Source organism: Centruroides vittatus, unplaced genomic scaffold, assembly GCF_030686945.1.
Source record: "Centruroides vittatus isolate TY-2023 unplaced genomic scaffold, ASM3068694v2 contig_301, whole genome shotgun sequence".
In the NCBI taxonomy this organism is placed as follows: Eukaryota; Metazoa; Arthropoda; class Arachnida; order Scorpiones; family Buthidae; genus Centruroides; species Centruroides vittatus.
In genome coordinates this window covers 1,483,625-1,502,424 of record NW_027121927.1, presented here as the reverse complement: position 1 = coordinate 1,502,424, position 18,800 = coordinate 1,483,625, and the positions used below count along the sequence as shown (strand labels likewise).

Genomic DNA, 18,800 nt, shown 5'->3' with positions numbered 1-18,800 from the left:
GTTCTGCTAGTTCTTGATGGTCGTCGTTGGTAAGGCTCTCACCAGAAACATGCAGTAACTCCTCAATATCCTGCTTATCTACATCTCCTAGTCCTGCTGTATCGATTAGGTTGACAATTTGGTCAACCTAACAATAGAGCGATAGGCTCGTCTCGTTGAGGTTCTTTATCTTTGTTATTGGATCTTTTACATTACCTTTATTCATCAAAAAGTTGACTGTAAATCATTTTCAAGATCAACAAAAATATTTCATCCAATTCTCCATGCATGACATCCTATGTAATTACATTAATACAATTTATATATCTTCAGTAATTTGCAATCAAAAGGATGAAAGAGACTTCTGACTTTCCCTGTATTTTTATGAAATATATTAATGACATGATATTACAGTCTGGAGGATTGTTCTGTTTCTCTAAAATTTGTATTATTTCTTAAACATAAGTTTAAAGTTTAATTATTTTTATTTTATTGTGAATTAAAATCAAAATTTGTATTTTTTTTTTAGCTACTATGCGTCAGCAAGTAAGTAAAACAGACAAAATGCATCTTGGTGTTGCTTCTCCAAAATTGCCTGTTCGTAATAATAGTTCACCAGATAATTTAAATGAATTAGTAAAATCAAGTTTATCTACAAATAATGTTATAAATGCATCATCTGTGAAAAGATCAACTTCTTCTGTAGGATCAAGACAACAGTTTCAAATTAAAGCTCCAAATTATCGACCACCACCACCACCCACCACCACACTGCTAAGACTTCTCCATCTGTAATTTCTTCTGTTCCACCCCCTGCTAAGACTTCTCCATCTGTAATTTCTTCTGTGCCACCACCTATACCAAACGTTCAGTTGCGACACTTTCTAATTTGAATCCAGCTGTTGTAAATAATAATCCGCCACCTCCACCGCCACTACGTACCACATCAAAGAATTATATAACAGGACATGGTAAGATTAATACTAGTATAATAGAGTTAAAGACAAATATTTGCTAGAAATATATATTTGAAAACTATTGCTAACAGAATGTTTTAAAAAAAGTTTATAAAAACTCAACAATTTGTTAAATATTTTTAGTTTAATTATTCACATTCAAAGGAATAATAAACATAAAATGAAAAAGTGGTAAATTTAAAAATTTTCAAAGAATATGAAAAGTAATTTAAAAAATAAAATTCATTATTATGGAAAACAAAAATTGTTCCTTTTTCATAACAGATAATGACATTAATACTCAATTTTTGTTTTCAAATTGTTTGGAGATATTTAAGTGTATCATTTGTAACTTTTATGGAATAATGATTCTCTGAATATGAATAATTAAATTTGATAATTTTTTGTAAAATGTTTGACATTTTATGAACATGACTTTTAACACTGTTGAAAAATTAATTATTACAATATTTGGTGAATTAGTATGCAATACTTTGATATACATATGCTTTAATATATAGGGGGGATATTCCTCTTTTAGCAAATTAGCAGGGGGGATTTTAAAAGTTGGGGGAATATTCAGTTACATAAAAATAAATTCATAAGAACATCAAATCATTGCCCTTGGCACATTAAACATTAATGTATTCTTTTTTTTTTTAAAATTGAAGATTAAATGCAAATAAAAATTTGATGTCTTCACACATCCTTAAAAACCACAGGAATACAATTAACATGAGCAGAGTCAACCTTTTGCTTGAGGCTCTTTCCTGCTTACAATATATGTAAATTGATTAAAAGTCCTTCTGGCACCAGATTCTCATAAAAATATTTTTAGAAATTTTTCAAGATTGATATTTGTAAATTCGACTTAAAAGTAAGGTTAACTCTGCTCATGTTAATTTGTTTCTGTGGTTGTAAAGGATGTATGAAGACATCAAATTCTTATTCGTATTTAGTCTTCAACTTTTAAAAATAATCTTTTATCCTGAATTTTTAGAAATTTTCCAAGAATTTATACTTTTATATACATATAAACCTATATATACAGAGTATTAATTTTGACATGTAAATGTAGTGTGTTAGAGGGCAATGAGATGAATGTATTTTTTTACAAAGCAATCTAGGATTGGAAACAAAACTTGTCAAAGTTATAGCTTGCAGAAGATTTAGATGTGCCTGCGTTGTAGGCAACTGTATTGAACCTTTACAATTATCTTCCCTATTTTTTTATTGTGTGTGTGTTTTGGGATAATGAATACTTGAAATACAAGAGTAAATGAAACTTTATTTTATATTTTTCTGCATATTTACAATAAATGTTTGAAGTGGTGATTGCAAATTTATTGCACAGAGGATAACAAGAAATCATATTTTGTTGTACCCCCTCTTAACGAGTGCTTGCTTTCTTCTGATTGTGTCAAAAACTGAAATGAATTCCCTGTAAGGTGGGCAGGGGTAACTTCAGAATTTCAAATGGGATTTCTCTATTTATTCCTCTTTATTAAAAAAAAAAATTTTTAATTAAAACATTTTTTTCTCAAAAATTTTAATTTCAAAAGCAGTTAGTATTTTTAGTTATTTTCAAAAATTATTATTTTAGCAGTATAGAAAATTTATTGTAAACAACAAAAACCAAATCCTGAAATTTCCCATTATTTATTTGTTTCAAATTATTTAACAGAATTGCTATTTTCATTGAAAAAATTTTTTTTATATGATATCTTTTAATCACCAGTAATTTCATAGATACAGTTGGAAATAGCACATTTTTTTAAGGAAGAAAATGAATATTTTATTTATTAGGTAATTGACACTTCAGTGTTGCAGCATTACAAATAGCAACTTGTTAAAATTCAGATGTACTTTCAATAGCTTATAGCTATCATCCTCGGGTGAAAAATCAAATACACTTATTTTTGAACGATCAGCTTTTTAATGGACTTTTCAAGTTACGTAATGCATGTAGATGGAATTTAGAATAAAAGATTAAAATTGAAATGCCGTATTTTCCGGCATATAAGATGACTTCTTAACCCAGGAAAATCATCTTAAAAGTTGGGGGTTGTCTTATACGCCGGGTGTTGTCTTATAGGGCGAGTATATTCCAAACTCTATATTTTAACTGTAAAAGTCAGGGGTTGTCTTATACGCCCAATCATCTTATATGCTGGAAAATATGGTAATTATAATATTTTTATAGAAATGTGCTGTAATGACGTAATCTCCCCAAAAATACTTAAATAGCTAATAATGTGCTGTGTTTGGCTGTGGTATAAATTAGAATGCAAAATTATAATAATTTGGTTTGTTTAAATAATGTGAAAACCCCACAGCTGTGGATAAATGTCAGTGCATTGCATGGCATAACAGTGGATATGTAAAGGTTCTGCCATATGAATATTTTACTTCGATCGTTGCACTGTTTAAGCAATTTAGTCTGGCCCCAAAGCAGCAGATAATCCTGGTCTAGAACCTTTTTAGCTAATTCTGTTGCTGGTCTATTATTTCTAATATCCTCTTGATGTTCCAGGATATGGGACAATAGCTTTCTGGTGGTAGCTCCTATGTAGATAATTTCCTCTCCTGATAGTGTATGCTTTAACGGAATTTTGTAGACCCCTGATTTTTCATTTAACGTGAGAGTGTCTCTATCATTGCACAACACTCTTCGTGGTGTTGGTTGAGGGGCTATAGGCAATGTAAAACTATGCTTTCTAAATATACATGTTATTTTTAGCGATATGGGGCCCAAAAACGGTATTGGAGGGTGTACTATCTTTAGTTCTTCTTTGTTGCAGAGGAAAGATTTTGGAAACAATTTGTTTTTGACCCGGTTATGGAGATAACGAAACCTGGAATTAGAATAACCAGCAATGTGCACTGTCCTATTAATAATTTGTAATTCCTTATCTATTAATTAATGTTTGAGTGGATGGGATAAGGAGCACTCTCGAATAAGAGAAGTAATAGTGGAATTTACAAAGTTTGAGGCTTGGAAGGCAGTTGCGGGGATGATATCTGGCACTTGGTTATTTTTATGGTGCACTGAAAAAAGTAGCTCAGAAGATCTATATATTTCCAGATCTAAAAAGGAAATTGTTATTTTGTTCTTCTACAGTAAAATTGATAGAAGGATAGATAGAAGCTAACATTTGAATAAACTTGTCTAATTCCTCTGCGGAGCCATTCCATGCAAGAAATATGTCAACATAATGTAAATATGTGACTGGATGGTGGATTGCCAAAGCTGCATGGAAAATACGATACTCTATATTCCTCATGATGAGCTCTGCCAAAATGGGTGATAAGGGGGGAACCCATTGGCACACCCTGGGTCTGTTTGTATATTTTGCCATTAAATTGAAAATAATTGTTTTCTGTGATGAATAAGAGGCCTCTCACAAATGTAAGAGGGCCTCTTGCCTCTTTTAAATGGACACACTACATGTGATGTAGGGTGTCTATTTAAAATAAAATAAATATTTTATTTTAAAAACTCTAAATTCAATTTTTACAGGCAATAATCAGAAAAATTCTGAATTTAGTCAGAATTTTTCTGATAAATCATTTTCAAATAATTTTATCCAGAATTTACCTCTGGATGAAAATTATTTGTTTTTATCTTGATTACAGAATTATGCAGTTGTCTGAATATCAATCATTAAAACATTTAAATGTTTAGTTATAATAAATTACTATAATAAATAGATCATAAAAAAGTACAGTCAAACTGTTATAACAAGCATTAGGGGATTGACAAGATTTCCTTGTTATAACTTACTCATTATATCTGTGAATAGCAGTGATGCAACTAGAGGGAAAATAGGCAGCTGTTTCAAATACAAACATGTAGGGTGTGTCCTGCAGGCAGCAAAATTTGTAGCTACCCCACTGATAATTAGTGAAATTTATCTTTTAAGTTTTAATTCTAAATAAGTTGATTCAAGAATACATATACATGTATCCCTCATACAACACTGTTTTACTGTAACATGGTTTGAAAATGGGTGATATAATCCATATGACATGACTTTTGGTTTCACTCTAACATTGTTTTGTAAATCCTCCGTACAGAATTTCATAATTTTTAGGTGTAAACTTCATTATTCAATATTTTTTTATTCATGTAAGCACACATCTCTCTCAAATTTGCCCATGGATTTTAGAATGTTGAAATTTTCAATTTTTGTGTCTTTTGTCAGGTTTACTGTAATGAACACTGATAGTGCAAATTGTTTCTCCCTTGTCCTAACTTTCCTATCAACCAGGTGTTGTCGTGGCTGCTTTCAGACTTTAGCCCTTAAGACTGTCACTGTGTTTTCTTTTTATAAATTAAACTTTGTCTTTAGTAAAGTTTATTTAAACATTTTTAGATGCTATTAAACTTTTTGTTAACTGTAGGTAAGCAATCATTTGTAAAATAACAAACAAATTACAGCAGTATGTCAACACTCAAACAATTCAGTATTCAAACACAAATTCTGGAAAAAGTCACTCTGTACTCCTATGTTTCCTCCTAGGTACCCTGGTACCCTACGTAGACCCTATGTTTTGCATTAGTTGTTTGTTTCGTGTAGTAGGGATTCACATAACATGACACTTTTAGAACGTATCTACTGTTTTATTCAAGAGATACCTGTATATGTAATTACATAATATTGTATTTTTATTAATAGTTATATAAACTACAATATAATTATTATTTAATAATTTATTTTTTTATAATTAAACATAATACTAATTAATATTTTGCCCAATTTCAGTTAGTTTTTTTTTATCTACAAATCTTAAAATTGATGATTGCTTTATTTTTCAATAATGTTGATACTGTTGAAGATGACAAAGAAAACTTTCTACACACTTTGAAGTTTTTAGCATCATGTTCTAACTCATGAATAATTTCTACTTTTTCATAAACAGAGAGGCACTTTTTTTTTTCTTTATAGATATCTTTTTCATATAAAGGTTCATTTCCAACTAGGGTGTATTGTAATTTTGCAGTTGTACTGAAGATTAGGTAAATTGACAGAGTAGGGCTGGAAGCTAATTGGGAAAGAGGGGATGGTCTTTAAAAAGAAAGTGATAAATAGGTCTGTAATCAATGCAAGTTGTAAAACTAATTATCCAGTGGTAAAAAAGTAAGTAATTTTTTTGGTTTATTTCTTCCAAGAATTTAGTATTGCGCTTCTTACTACTTGAACAATTAACAATGCTTGTGTTTGTATAGCTACCGAGAATTTTCTCAGTATATCTCATTATAACCGTGAAAAAAATGTGTGGACATATGCATAAATTAAAATTATGGCATTTTGCTTGTTATAATTGTGAACATGCTACAAAAAGTCATAGCTAAATACTCTCTCATTGTTGGGCTTAACTTGCCCATTTGCACTAATTTGTCTATAATCTACATTGAGTGCATTTTCTACAGGAAGGGATGTGCAGTTTGGTCAACTTCTCTTTGATTCTTCATGTTGGGAGTCTATTTTCAATCCTCTAATAAGAGCTAGTATGAACAATATGGTCCAGAACAAGTGTCCAAAGTGAAGCAGATTAGTATGAACTGTTACTTCTTCACCTTGACAAGGTTTTTCTGTATCGAATGGGGACTTGGCATCTCCCATCTTGATGTTAATCCTTTTTATTTCTATCTTTGTATACCCTTCCATTGATCTCTATTCTATTGTTCTTAGCCTGACTGATCCTAGGTCCATATGCACTGCACAAGACTTCTTAAACTGTCCCAAAACCTGTCTAAGCCGAACCTGTCTAATACGGACAAACCTGTTGAAAGCCTGAAAGGAGGCTTCACCCCATTAATGTCCAGAAAGTAGACTTCTTTGCCTGCTAGCTTGCTCAATTCCTACTGTTAAACCATATGGCTTGTCATTGATGGCTTGCATATCTGGAGGACGTCATGTCTGGTATCGTCCTCCGTATAATGAAAATTTAAATCTTTACGTTTGATTCTCAAGCATTCCAAACCTATTTGACCTGAAGAAGAACTGTGATAGTTCAAAAACATTTACACCCATTGTTAAAAATATACATTGAAATTCCATAATCATGTTTTTTACTTAAATGTTTTTTCTTGAAGCAAACATAACTGAAAATCTTAACATATTTAAGAGAATGAAATTTATTTTAACATGGATAATTATGTATTTTATTAAATTAAATGAAAAACTAAAATATTTAATGATATTTACTTATTTATAATATAATCTTTTGTTGTGTTGGTTGATTTCTAATACTCATTTACTTAGATTTGAAATAATAATATAACTGTAGGATTTTACAATTTTGGCTTTGTCATTTGGCTATTTAACTTAACCTAACTTAACCTACTTGTCTTTTTTCATGCTGCCTTTTCTTCTGAACCTTCTTGTCATGGCTGTGAATCAGTGGGGCTATTCATCTTAAAGATAGTAATTCTTGTATGAAAATGGGGTGGGTACTTTTTATCTTTGTTCTGTTACTAATAGCAATGGCATTGTGCCATTTCTATATAAATGAAATTAATAACATTTCTTATATGTTGATAAATTTAGAAATATAGTTGATTAAATGACCCATACTAAAATACTTGAAAAGAAAATTCACTTTTATAATTTATAATTTTCTTTAAAAAATTTATTATTAGCAATTGTTATGTAAAAGATGTTTTATATTTTAATATGCAAGAAATTAATTAAAAAGGATACACACATTTTTTGAATTTCTCTTAAAATACAGTTTTCAAATAATGTATCAAAAAATATATAAAAATAATAAGAGTAGATGTGAACAAGAATTTAAAAATTAAAAATCCTAGCTAGATAATATAAGAATAGTGAAGAAATGGTTTCTGTATTATCTACGTTTCTTTCAGGAAACATTCTAAAAGTTATTTTCTTCTTCTTTGTATGCAAACCCCATTCCTTCATTTACTTTTTGCTCATTGTTTACTGGAATAAAAAATATCAAAAATTTATATCCATTAGAGCTTTTGATCACTGCCTTTTCACTTTATTATTTTTATTTAAAAGTAAAATTTCAGGAAAACATTGACTGGTTACTGACCAATTGCTGAACATATTACAATTTTTGATATAAACCATCTCAAAATCAGCATTTTTACTATGTTTTGCTTAACTTTTACTAAAAATAAAATGACATCTAAAGTGCAGATGAATGAATGGATTTTGACTGATCTGATGTTATGAGATACAAATTTTTTATTAAAAGTGTTAATGATCATGCTGAAATCAAGAAAATAATTACTGAAGTTCAGTCTAAAAAAAAATTGTGCGCTTTGATATATATATTTTTCTTTTATTAAGGCATACATTTTATTCAAGGCTTCAGCATTGCTATTGTTTAGTTGTTCAGAAAAACTTACACCCATTTATTAAAAACTGCAATGATTATTTTCTACATCTATAACTTGAGCATTATCATTTAGGCAATTTGTTGTAAATAAATCTCTAATCCCCCCCCCCCCTTTTTTAATAATGGAAACTAAATTTTAAATCTAGCTTTTAAGTTCTAATATTTTATTAGTCATATTAATTGAATCCTTTCATATTGTTAAGAGCATAATAAAATTTTAGCAGCTTGGGAATAAGTGTCAGTTGTATATGAATAGTGTTTGGCAGAAATTGTGGCTAAAATAGTCAAAGTAACAACTTTGACTAATCTAGATACGAGCTATTTCAGATATAGCAATGATAAATGTGGAATGACCAAAATGTTGAAATTGGGAATTTTGACATTCTCAAGGAGTTTCTAGAAAGTCAAGGAGATCCACTGTCAGCAATTTGGGAGAGTTGAAAGCACAACTTGCTAAAGAGAATGGTGAAAGGAAAAGAAGTCGATAAATGCTATCACTTGGGTGTCTTATAACAAAGACATTTAAAGAAGCTTTAACATAGATTAAACTGCTTATGATAATGATCCTAACTGGGAATGCAGCTCTTTCATCCAAAGAGCTGTAACAGATGCTTTCAAACTATATTAAATATGTTGCAGAAGGAAAAAGGGACAATAGAATCCTTACTTCAATTCTTAGCCAGAAAAATCTTGGAGTCTGTACGTCTGAATGATCTTCAACCAGGTCCATCTCATTAAGGTTCTTTATTATGTCAGAAATATTTTTTAGTTTATAACTTTTGTCTTATTTTATATGTAAATATTATTTATGTAAAATAATTTTTTCAAATTGAAATTATTATTAATTTATAAAAGAAAAATTATAGTTACCTTTTATGTAATTAATAGTAATTAATTTTATACTAAAAGAATGAACTTTATTCAATTATATAGTATAATCTGCATTATCTGAGATAACGCAGACCAAAGGTAATTCAGAAAATACAGATAGCTGCAATAATTTCAGATTAAAAATTACAAATACAAAAGATTCATATTATATCACTTTTAAGCTCATTTTATACCTTAGTGAATTTAATGATATATAAAACAATAATAGTTTTAAGAATTAAAATGTGTATTATTATAATTACATTTTAATTTGAATAATTTGTCTTACATTGATGATTAAAAGGATGGCAGATTGTAAGATGATTGTAAAAGGATGATTGTAAAATGATTAAAAGGTAGCGGAAACAAATAATTTTGTAATATATGATATACCATAATTCATAAAAGAAAGTTTAAGAAAAGTAGCATATTCACTTACAAGTTTTTCTCAGATAAATGGGGTTCTACTGTATTACTATTTTTCTTCAATTTATGAATGATTCTCTTTATAATATAAACAGTGGGCTGGAACCTAACCATTTCATAAACGTTACTGTATTTTTTGTTAAAATGTTGATGTATAACTTTTATGAACTTTAAACTTGTAATGTATCAATAAATTTCACATCATTCTAAATTATCAATAGCAAGAGTTTTTAAACTGGTTTCTATTTGTTGATTAAAATGGCTGATGGTATTTCACTTGTTAAAAATAATTGGAAGAAACTGAAGTATGAAGATGATTTAGTTTCATGTATTTTTAATGGTTTTTACAGTCAGCTATTTACCATGGTTTAAGTTGTAAATTTTTTTTTTAATTGTCATATTGGTTGGTTTTTATTGGTCATCTCTTCATCTGTTCATACCATTTTTTCTATTGTCATTATGTTTGTACATGTGAGATTCTGAGATTAATTATTATAAAATAATATAACAAAATGTTTTATTTCTTTGATAAAATTTTAATAAAAAGGATGTACATTTTTCATTTCTGAGAAAGGGAGGAAATGAACTTCCTTTCTAGGCTGACTAAAAACTACTCACTGTCCTATAACGCTGAGTCAATCACCCAGCAGTCCCTATAAAAAGGGGCAGATTTCCCACCTTTTCGTTCAGTTCTTAGAAGACAGAATTCGCCATAATAACTTGCGCAGTTTATGGAACCCAAACTGGCCACATAAGCACAGTTCTTAGAAGATAGAAATGGGGTCGATTGGAATGGGTCTCTAATCCAATCGTATTGATCTAGATTCTTTGAAAAATATATATCAAAATGGATGCTTAATGTTGATAAGTGTTGGATAAATATCAATTGCAAACTTGGCTCCAGATTTTGAATAAATTTTTCCTGCAGAAAGCCATTTAAAACAGGAAAACAGTCAGTATTTCCTTGCTCCTCTTCTATTTTTCTTTTCCACAACAACTTTTTTTTAATTACTGCAATTTTATTAGCCAGTTGCAGTATATGCATTTCATTTTCCTGCTGCAATTTATTAAGGACATTTAATTTCTCAAATGTGTCTCAAAGATACGCCAGTTTTATTAAGAAGTCAGTATCTTTAAACTTTTCTGTGTCACGATGCGATTCTATCAATAAATACGTGTACAACTCATTGTTTAATTTGTATACATGTGAGATTATATTACCTCTCGACAACCAATGAGAGTAACAGTAATAAAGTAAAGATGTATGCTCGGCATCCAAATCTCTACAAAGCTTTTGGAAAAATCTTGTCTTCACAGGTCTTGTTTTTAAAAAGTTTACCACTCATAATTATATCCATCACAAGATTTAATTCAGGTGAAATATTTTTTGTAGCCAGGGCTTCCCTATGTATGATGCAATGTGTCCATTTTGCATTTGGAGCCTGAATTGGTTTTAATGAGAGCTTGAAGCCCTCCATACTGCCCTGACATTGCGCGACCTCCATCCGTACACACATCATCACAGTTCTCCCATTGAATGTTGTTTTCTTCCATGTATGATTCTATGATTGCAAACAAATCACTAGCCTTCCGGTATCAGTCATTTTTTTACAATATAACAATCCTTGCATACATTTGTTTCTTCCATGTACTGCACGTAACATATTAATTGAGCGTCATTATTACTGTCTGTTGCTTCATCCCGTTGAATGGCAAATAAACCAGAAAGATTTTCCAGGATTTGCTCATTAATGTCTTCAGCTATGTCATGAATGCGACAACTAATCATATTGTTAGAAAGAGGAATATTTTTAATTTCTTTAGCCGTTGATTCTCCAATCATTGCTGATACCATATCAATCACTGCAGGTAAAATAAGATCTTCAGCAATTATATGTGGTTTTTTGCATTTAGCAATACGGTGAGCAACTTTGTAAAAGGCGAGCAGTGCTTTGGAAGGAATAGAAGCTCTGGAAAACAAGGATATCGACTGATTTTTCAGTTCTCGCAGTTTTCTTAGAAAGAACTTGCAGGTTTCCTCGTAAATTACTGAGAGTTGTTTATAAATGACGTTTCAATTTATTACGAAGCATACTTTCGGCTGCCGGCACCTTATGACAAACAACACATTGGGATAGGTTCACATTTCCTTTGCTAACGTAGGTAAATCCATAATCTAAATATTGGTTACCATATTTTCTGTACTTTTTTGTATTTTTACAGTTTTCTTTGTACTCTTTCTTGAGTCTTTGACACATTTTCTATTTATTTGAATAAAGTTATCCATTTTACGATGCATAAATTAAATACAACACACTTGAAATCAAAACACTGATTTATCAACGCTTATAATCGATGAAAACAAAAGATTGAAAGAAAGAACGGGAGGATGGAGGAGCAGGATGATGAGACACATGCGCTGCGCACTCACTCACTACGTTGCGTGCAGGTGACTTGTGGGTATCGTCTCGCAACTCCCCTAAGATAGTGCCACGACACCCAGTTTGGGAAGCCCTGTTGTAGAGGATATGAGAACACTTTACTTTATACACTATTTTTTTTAATCTACATCTGCAATAGGTGATGATTTGTCATGTTAATTGTTATAATGTTTTGTATTTTATTATTCAGATCAGGACTACAGTTATTATATAGTGCAGTATAAATTTAGAGCATTTTTCACTAATGTTTTTTATATAAGGCAATTTAAAATATTTATCATCATAATGTTTCACTTTAAATCTATTTTTAAATTATTTTTTAATTGTACCATTTTGTCAAAATCAACCAATGGTAATAATTAAATATAAACTTTGTCAAGATTTTCATTTTCTGTCCATCTGTAATTTTATGAAATTCCAATAAATATGTATTTTGTTTAATTTAATTTTCATTTGACAATTAGAATTTATTTATTATTTTATCTATATTACATTCCTTTTTATTTGTAGTAAATATATACATTGGGAGATTGGTTAATGAACATAACCGTTCCGAAACTTTGTTCATCAATTTACCATAGGTTTTTATGGGAATTTGATTAATTCGTTCTGAAGACTCCCCCAAAAATAAAAAATATATACTTTCTTACTATGTTTATTTATATGTAATAATAAAAATACATACATACACAGTCTTGCATTTTTATTAGTCATCTGTTTTGTGGGGGTTAAAGAATCTGTCTAATGTCAATTGCTTTTCTCTCTTCAGGATTTTTCAGAAGTAATTAATAGCATTGTAATTGTAGAGATCCCCAAGCCTATTAACCTCACCCTGGTTTGGATGCTATTTTAAGACCTTTGTTCTGACATCCTCCCATTTCTTCAAAAGATCTTTTAATACCAGATATCGACATTAATCCTCTTTTTCAGAAGAAAACATATCTTGTCAAGTTTCTTAGTGTTCTTCGTTGAAGAGTTCTTGGCACTCTTCTGTTGTCAGATTAGTTTCAGGTTCCATTATGAGCTTTTCAATGTTCTTTATTTCTCAGATGTGATTTTTGTTACTCCTTTAGCTGCTTGAGTCTTCTTTAATTATACAGTAACTTTCTTAGATAAGATTGAACTGCAGCATACTGTAGACCTGTTCAAGCCATACTGCCCAGCAACATCAGACATCTGCCCACTCTTTGCTATTATACTCTCACTTTTTGAAAATAAAAACCAACACAAAACTTAACGAGTGCCAGCCCGACAGTCTCGCGAATACTATAAAAAGTTGTTTGTCTGAAAAATAAAAGGCTGGAATTACAAGGGAGAGTTTCAAAGTTTGGAGGAATACTATCCAATCAGTACATACCAGGTTGAGCGTCGATGTTGACGTCTCCCGCACACTGAAAAGTTTGGAATTGTTGCCTGAAGACAAGGAAGGACCAATTATCAATTGGTATTCATTATTTTACATTGCTCCTCCTTGTGTTTGTTCTGTGATGTGTTCGTTATCTGATCATGTGTTTGTTGTCCGAACATAAAAAATCTTTCACGAAAGTGTTCATTATCCAATTTGTTTGTTAACTGATCACCCACTGTATTGATATTTCATATTTTTTTTATCAAATCTAAATAATTTAATTTGTGGTTAATTTCTATTTTGTTTTCAAATTGTATATTAATATGAATACTAGAAGCTATTTATATTCCATCCCCATTTATGTAGATTTTTTCAAATTCAATTTTTACTGTTTCAGATATACTTTTTCTAGTTCAATAGCTTTTATTACTATATCAATATTGTTTATATTTAATTAACTGTATATATTTATATTTATGAATGTGTATAATTTGTGTTTTTTTTTGTCAACTATAAAAATTTTTATTTAGATTTTGAAACCCGTTTTAATACCAACTTTCACAAGATACAAGAATTTCCTCTTCCTCAATATCAACAGACTTTTTGTAAATTATATATAAGTCAAGGTTTGTATTTTTCAAGTTTTAATAATTATTTGATGAATACTAAAATTAAATTTTTAGCATGTTGATAGAAAGAAAAGTTTAATAATAATAAAATACAATAAAACTTGTTAAAAAAATAGACAAATTTGCATAATCATGATTTATTAATCACAAGCATGAGCTCAGTTGTTATGAGAGATCTTTTCACAATTGTTCTTCATTTCTTTGTACTCAAGGGAGTTTAATCTTTGAAGACTATTTTCATCTGACAATTATCAGAATAGTTTTAGCCTTATATTCACTAATTGTCTGAAATAGGTTCATTTTCAAATGAATCCTGTTGCATAAAATTCCAAATAAAGAATTATACATCTATTTAATTCTGAAAACCTTTTCATAATAGCAGCCTTTAGGTTCTAATACATTGTTTTCCTAGAATTTTTCATATCACTCAAGTCATGACCAGTCATTATGAATACTGCTATCACCTAGTCGGGCAAAGTAGTAATACGTTGAGGAGTGATATCCAACATACGCTAGTCAATCAGCACTTACATCTGAGTTGTGCATGCGTACTGCGTTTAGTACCGAATTTTAAATTTGTGTGACATTTTAATTTGATTAAAAAAACTCCACTTAATTCATTTAGAAATATTTATTTTTTGTGAATTATTTCAAAGTATTTTAAAAAGAACATGTAATCTTTTAACACTAAGTACTATTAACTATATTAATTAAATGGTAAAATTTTATCTATGTTCACTGTCATGGCGACGGTTGCGATTGTTCATGCTCCCAACAGACTCCTGGAGAAGAGCTGCCGGCACACCACCAATTGTTTAACGTCACTAGTTATTGATATGTGTGTTCAAGAACTACCATGAATCAATAACTAGTGACATTAAACAATTGGCTGCCTGCTGGCAGCTCTCCTCCAAGAGGAGTCCGTCGGGAGCATGAACAGTTGCGACTGCCACCATGATGGTGCACATAGGTAAAATTCTATCAATTACCAAGTAATTTGGCAATTTTTAATGTAATTATTATTTTTTAAGAATTCTGTGTGCTACCACTAGAGGACTCTAACTTTTTTACATTGGATGGTGGACAGTAGCCTCCAATAAAGGGTCAGTTCCGCCATAGACTAAAAAAGCATGTAAAGGGACCAAAGGATATGGACTCATGTATATGTATAGTCTTCTAAGAAATATATTCCACATGTATATGAAGAAATATATTCTTTTCCTAAATGTGAATTTATCCTGGCAATTTTTAACATACATCATAATTTAGTAAGCAGCCATGCTAAACACATGTCATATACACAGGAAATTGTTAAATATAAATTCATAGCATTATATGTACAAAATAAAGCTGTTTTGCAGTTCTCCCTTGATCTTGCTTTTCCTTTCAGCACTAGGCACTGATATCAGCCAAGTAGAAAATACAATAATGATAATGAGTGATCTCTGTTATAAATTATTCTAAACATAAATATTCTGTGATACTTTGAGATTTAACTACTAAACTGCTTTGTGAAAAACTTTTACTTCAGTAAAATTAAACATATTCAAAGTTTTTATTTTTGTATCATCTATGAAATAATGCAAAATTGAATACCAACATATGAAAGATATTTCATATTAAAATTATATATGTATGCAAACATATAAATTATACGTATTTAAATTTTAAAACTTTTATTTTATATTTGCAGTTGAAGCTGCAGATGCTAAACGTCAAAAAAATATCAAGTCTGAAAAAGAAACGGTCAGAAGTGTCGAATGTTAAATTGTTTAATTTGATTACGCTACAAAGACAATTACGAAGCTAGTCAAATTTCATAAGACATTTTCTTGTTGAAATTTAATGTTTTACACAGTTACATATGTAGTGAATACAAAATATATAATTCATGTGATATCGAGTTTTAAAAATTTCCATATTAAATTTGTGAAAAATACCAGTCTCTCAATTATTCCTATCCAATTTGAATGATTGGTTTGGATCTAAATATTGAAACAATTGTTATATATTCATGTGCCTAAATTTTGAAAATGTTGTTATTATGGTTATAGAAATAAAATTTTATTTTATTAAAATATTTCAGAATTTTACTAAACATGCTGATACCTGCACATTTTTTCACTTTCATTTGCATTTAAATCTGGAGTATCAAAATGTAAGGTAACTAGAATATTTGGTAATTTCAAGAAAATTTCGTTCTTTCTGCAAAATATGACAAAACTTCAAATTCTAATGCTATAAAATTAGCTTTCAACAGAACCTTTAGGTTTCATGAAATGACACATTGATATACACATCACATCACATTTTTCGGGCAATATTATCTAACCCAGAAATCACTGCCATTGATGGTTTATTTGTAACAATAAAATTAGTCCATTGTCACAGATGCTACAAATAATTTTTTGAAATAATCCATTTTTACTTTCTTGGGTGTTATGTATAGTAACATATACAGGAGGGTCTAATGATGTGTTCACTTGTTTATAATCGATCAGCGCCGCCGTAACTTATCCGTTACAATTCTCAGACACGCACCTGTTATCAAAGAGTTGACCGTTACGATTTGACCGTTACGAGATTGACGGTTGCGATTTGCGCTGATCGATTATAAACAAGTGAACACATCATTAGACCCTCCTGTACATAAGAGAAAGTATTAGAATTGTGTCAAATTTGACACTTTTTGAGTTTTTTGCAAATCATCCAAACCCAAAAAGTAAAAGAAAGGGAAGAAAAGATTCGTCGTTCATATTGGTGTCTACTTTAATATCTCAGGATGGAATAAAGATTAAGAAACGAAATTTGTCATGGTAACTTGTAAATGGGCATTGATGCTATTAAAATTTGCTGGTTAACAGTCGAGGGGGTGGGGAGATAGAGGGGGATCATGCGTCATATTTCGAGCAGTCGGATTCAGTGTAGATTTTACTCGTTATTAGCATTTACAATTTATATTGTATAAAACTCATCACTATCCTCAAAATTAAGGTTTTTGCCATTTTATGATAAAATAAACAGTTCTTTACAACAAAATTTCCTAATTGATAGCGCCACATTTAATTTTATCCATATTTATGATTAATAATATGAAAGTTATTTTTTAGATCTCATAACAGCAGGGAAAGTTAAGCTATAATAGGCTGACAGAATTGCCAAATTGAATCTGGGATCTGATAAAAGTTTAAAGATTGTAAAAATAATTTATTTGTTTGGATTTCAATGAACTCTCTGTAATTTACTTACTTCGTAATTTTAAAGTTAGTATTTTGTTTTATATTGTAATTCAGCTGTTTCGTTATCTCCGTTTTAAAACAAAAGTAAGAACTATTTTATCAATTTTATAAGCTTCAGATTTCTAACGCGCATGTCGACTCTTAACTATCGTTTACTATCGTCATAGCATACGAAGCGTCGACTATAAGAAAAAGTGATTGCCATATGGTTAAGGCTAATGTCAGACGAGCGTGATTTCACGTTCGTGGTTTTTGACAGACGTCACAGGATTGCATAAAACCTACAGGAGCTGTCAGAGGGAAGTATTGAGATAAAAATGACGTTGCGCTGCACGAACGGACCGCGTTTATCTCGCGACGTTGCATGCCGAGATATGAGAGGTTGCAGCCGACGTTTTTAACGTGAAAACGTGTACGTCAGACGTTCAGCGCCGTCTTCCCGTGAGCCTAGAAGTTTGACAATGTCTTTTGGCACGTTAGTGGAATCATGCTGACGTTCTAAACGCCATTGTCAAACTTCTAGGCTCACAGGAAGATGGCCGCAACCTCTCTATTAAGGTGTAAAGTTTTGTCATGGTATGTCGTTGGTGTAGCATATATAGTCCTTCAGATATAAGTTGGCATTTGTCAAATCAGACTAACTTTTTTAACCTTTCACCCGGAGCAAAGGATATCCATGCGCTGGGACGCAATAAACAATTAACTAATTACAACTAATAAAGCAAGCAGTCTCTCCCTACAAAATGGCTTCCACAAATGGCCGAGTGGATAAAACCACTGAATGCTGATGGTTGATTCTCGGTTGGCGCCTGGCTAACGGACTGGCCACGCGTGGAGTTTTCCGGGTTTTCTTCACGTTAGTAACACTTAAATAGGGCTCAGTTTCCCACGAAAGACATCCCGGAAGGCATTCCCCGACAGATCGCCATGTGTCGCGTTGCCGTAAACGTATAAAATCAAACCCCACAACTGGCTGAAAAGTGGTTTAGTCTAATTTGTCAACTGAACTTACGTTGGAAGGACAATGAACTGTATTGATTATATACAAACAATTGACTTCTGCATATATCTGAGTAGACCTATATACGAGCAAAACTTCTTCCGGTTTCTTTCTTTTCCGTAAGTTGACTGACTACAGTGTGATTTTTAATCAAGTTATTTATATTTCTATTCTATTTATTTCTTCGTTACTTCGAAACTTTTGTATTTATTAACTTATGAACTTACAAATCTTTAAAAATCATGTTTAAATACATAATAATAATCGTTTATAAAATTCGAATCTCTTTTGTTTTCCTGAACTGCCCTAGAGGTTGCTTTGTATGACACCTAAGTTGTTGTTTCCATTTACTATTTAATTATTATTATTATTATTATTATTATTATTATAAATATTTTCATGAATATTTGTTGCATTTATTCTGTATTATACGCATTGTGTCTGTTACTTCTATAAAACCAGTCTGGTGAAGGTTACGGATCCCTTCTCGGACTAATGCTTTTAAAGGCATAAAATGAACTTAGAAAAGAAATCAGTT

At 30.6% G+C, this 18,800-nt stretch overlaps 1 protein-coding gene across 2 annotated transcripts in view; it reads left to right on the top strand.

The window, feature by feature from the left end:
• LOC136972773 (WAS/WASL-interacting protein family member 3-like) overlaps positions 1-16,103 on the top strand; it is a 41,349-nt gene extending 25,246 nt beyond the window's left edge. The window contains exons 5-7 of one of the 2 annotated variants that reach the window (XM_067267415.1): positions 509-950; positions 13,925-14,020; positions 15,717-16,103. In XM_067267415.1, the coding sequence (XP_067123516.1) occupies positions 509-774 (266 nt within the window). In that variant the 3' untranslated portion in view covers positions 775-950; positions 13,925-14,020; positions 15,717-16,103. Of the gene's footprint in view, positions 1-508; positions 951-7,343; positions 7,427-13,924; positions 14,021-15,716 lie in introns of those variants that run through there. The other variant, XM_067267416.1, reaches the window with a different exon arrangement.
• The last annotated feature ends 2,697 nt before the right edge of the window (positions 16,104-18,800 follow it).